The sequence below is a fragment of the Pteropus medius genome, unplaced genomic scaffold (genome assembly GCF_902729225.1).
Source record: "Pteropus medius unplaced genomic scaffold, Ma_sr-lr_union100, whole genome shotgun sequence".
Lineage (NCBI taxonomy): Eukaryota > Metazoa > Chordata > Mammalia > Chiroptera > Pteropodidae > Pteropus > Pteropus medius.
Genome location: NW_024349796.1, coordinates 17,018,311 through 17,021,878, shown reverse-complemented (window position 1 = coordinate 17,021,878; position 3,568 = coordinate 17,018,311). Strand labels below are relative to the sequence as shown.

General features: G+C 55.9%; 1 protein-coding gene across 1 annotated transcript in view; it reads right to left on the bottom strand.

Annotated features, from left to right (window-relative positions):
- The window catches only part of PTPRC (protein tyrosine phosphatase receptor type C), an 85,173-nt gene that overhangs the window by 33,496 nt on the left and 48,109 nt on the right, over positions 1 to 3,568 (bottom strand). Inside the window, exons 4-5 of the mRNA XM_039883499.1 lie at positions 1,525 to 1,605; positions 634 to 666 (exon numbers count right to left, since the gene is read on the bottom strand). Of these exons, the coding sequence (XP_039739433.1) occupies positions 634 to 666; positions 1,525 to 1,605 (114 nt within the window). The remainder of the gene's footprint in view (positions 1 to 633; positions 667 to 1,524; positions 1,606 to 3,568) is intronic.

Here is a 3,568-nt window from a genome sequence, read left to right as displayed (position 1 = left end):
TTCAGACTGGAGGGATGGAGGGGTTCTCCAGAGGAGGTGACCGATAGTGGGTCCTTATGACTTAGAGGAAGAGCGAAAGCAGGTGACTGATCATGAAACGTCTCATTAATGAAGCGAACGTACGAAGGTGGATCCGAACAGTGGATATATGGAGAACCCCTGGGAAGAGAGAGTGGGTTCGGAGGAATTCCAGGCCCGCGCTTGGAGCCAAACCGACGCAAGGCAGCGAGACAGACAGACAGACAGACAGGACAGATATGCGACGTTCCTTCTTCCTGCCGGGCCTTGAGGTTTTATCCACAGTCCGGATTTATCCTTACACGGACTCCTTGCCCCTCCCCTGCCCTGGAAGGACCTGGCTTCCGTTCCGTTTCACAAATGCCCCCCTGCAGTCCAGTGGCCTCCGCGAAGTTGTTTGGCTGGTGATTATTAAACCTGGTACTCAGAACTACGTCTGCATGGGGCATGGAAGCTTCTGGCCCCTGAAGGACGCTGGCTTTTGAGATTTGGAGGGAGCCATGGCTGAGGAATCACAGCCAGCGAGTTCACCCTGTTGGGGACTCCTGGAAGCTTGGCATAAAAACGGGAGAATTAAAGTTATATCTGTGTGGGGCTTCTGGGGCGTGCACTTACCACACGTCGGCTTAGGTGCAGGTGCAGTAGAAGCTGAAAGAGAGAAAGAAAAGAAAGTAAATTATTAAAACGTTATTTCGCGCTCTCTCTGCCCCAGGCATTTCTGGGGAAGGGCGCTTTATGATCTCTCAGCTTTACGAACTGAGATCCGTCGAGTCAGGCTTAACGGATGCCGTGGGGTTCGCAGTGCCTTGTACAAAGTTGGGATCTCAAAGGTCAAATGTCATAAACCAAGGAGCTGGTCTATAAAGCATTTTTGTTAATTTACCCCCAAACACGATCGTGATCGTCATCACGTTAGGACGTTTGGGGTACACATCGGACTGCGTCTGGCGACACGGCTGACCGTGCACGCGGCCAAAGACATTTTCGATGCCCTCATCTCCTCGATTCATCTCACAATAGATTTGTATCATTCTAACCCCTAGGGAGCTCGGTTTACACCTTTGTTTTTTTTTTTAAGTCAGAAACGAGGCAAGGGGTGCGGCATGCCCCGTCCTCGGGCTTCTGTAAGCTCTTCGATCCAGAGGGACGGACACCTCCCTCGACACACCGCGCCGTGTCCGCGTGAGGACAGGATCCAGCTGAGGATCCGGGCGGGACCGTGCTCTGCAGAAGCCAAGCGCCCTCTGCTCGCCCGGCCTCTCGGCGGGAAGAAGGTGGGAGCGGACGGCGGCTGCTACGGGGATGGGACCCCGTCGTCACGGCCACGTCACGCCCCGACGCCATCAGCCGTTGCACTGCACAGAGAGTCCGTGTGTCTGACCAACTGCCCTGCCCAGCCCTCACGGTTAGGACCCTCGGTTGAACTTTTCAGAGAAAGGACCGTTCGCGAGCCCATCCCAGCACCTGGTGGCAGCGTGACTGCGTGACTGAGGGTGAGGTTGTCACCTATTGTTGCGGCAGTGATGTTGCGGTCAGTGTTTGTTGCAAGGCTCTGAGCGGGTGGCGAAGCGGTCGTGAGGCTCGAATCTGCAAGGAAATGGACAGAAGGATAAAAGTTAACGAGTTTGCCAAACCGAAGGGCGAGGGGAGAAACATTTTACCCACGAGAATTTTCTAACCCAGTCTTCGCTAGAGGGGTTCTTCCTTCAGAGTGACACTCGTTTGTTTTCGAAATAAGAACATGAATCGAAGCTGTGTCTGCAAAGGGCCCTTTACGACAACTAATAGTTCAGGGGCTTTGAACTGAACGTCGCATCGGCGGAAAGCAAAGCAGTCACTCCTTGGCGTGACACTTACCTGGGCTGTCATCCTCCTCAACCTACTCTCAGGTACGACTCTCCTTATTTTAATCCCCAAGAAGGAAGCCAGTCACCTGTTGGTACCGGGCTTGTCCCATGTCCGCTGCTCACAGCGATCTTACGAGGAGCGGTGTCCCCTCTGTGTTTACAGCAGGGAAAAGTGACACACGGGAAGCGCTGGTCACTTGCGCCGGGGCCAGCGGCAAGGCCGGAGAGGCCGGATTGGGCTCTGAGGCCGCGTGAAATGAACTCGGATGATGTGGCCAAGAAAACAAAACATGCCCAGGACGCGCTTCCTGGGCCGTTTCTTCTGCCTGATTGCTGGAGTCCTGCAAAGCTTTAGAGGCAAGAGGACCTAATGGACAGAGTACTTTCGAAACATGAAGAGCGAGGTCAAAAACCTCGCGTTCCAGTCCTCCTGTAGCGAGGCAGCAGGACCCATGATCCAACCTAGAGAGGTTAAATTAAGCGTGACGGAGGAATGCCCGTCTGAGGTGGCCGAGCTGCGTCTTGAGGCTGAGGTGGCTTGCCTTGGCGATGGCGTCTACAAGAGGAGTGCAGGACCACTGGAACCCGTCTCTCCGCTGAGCGCCTGCAATCAGAAAAGGCACGTCCAGCCGCGGTGTTCGGCCCCTCCCATGACGAAGTGAAGCCAAGACAACCACCAACAAAGTTAATGAAGGCTCAAGCCGAGCAACGAACAACGAATCCTCTGCTGCTGCAAAACTAGCACCACAAGCCGGAGCTTAAGGCGGGCGGAAAGGTAAGCGAAAATACAGCCTTGGCAAATCAGAGCCCCAACTCGAAAAGATCCGAGGACCTCGAGACAACTCGGGCAAGCCTGCGGTGTCAGGCACCCAGTGACAGGAGCAGAGGTCCTGCCTGGAGTGCGAGACCCCGCCCCCCAGGATGGCAGTGGAGATCTGAATGTCACCGGAGGAAGCGAAACCTGCCACGTGCTGAGTGCCTCCCTTGGGCGCAGCTCTCTGGGGACGGGTCCCCGGTGCAGGTGGCTGCTTCTAAGTGCCTTAAAACAGAGCTGGGCAGGCTCCTGCCCGTGTAGCTGCTGAGCTCGGGGTCCCAGAGGGAGGTGACAAGTCTCCTTTCGCTGCGTGGAGTCCTCCGGCCAGGAAGCTCAGGGAGGTTTAGAGCCACAGAGGATCCATGTCCCTCCCTCACGTCCCCCCCGCACGTGAGCCGATCGGCGTAGAGTGCAGTGTGGTGGCCGCAGAGACCGCGCACCGGGCTTGGTTAAGACTTGTCATTGCCAAGCTGCGAAGCACTGGCCTCCCCCACTTCCCGGGCCTCACACCCAGAATTCCAGCTCGAGTAACCAGTGTGCGCACATTGGGACAGCGAGCACGGGGCTGGCTGTCAGGGCAAACGCGACAAGTCTACGAGTCGGCCCGCACCGTGCACATGTTTGGTTAAGTTCATGATCACCGTCACGTGACGTCACGGTCATCAGTTCAGGGAAAACTTGACTTTGTTTGCAGTCAGGTCCTTGGGGTTTTGGCAGAGGACACAGGGCGTGCCTGTTCTGATAACGACCTTGATGTCCGCAGGCAAGAACCCTCCGGTCACATCCTCAAGGTCACACACCCCCCCCTCCCATCAGAACTGAAAAGGCACCTTCCGAAATTTGGAGTCTGAGTTCTCAGCTCTGTCTTCAAAAGATACTAACGCCCCAC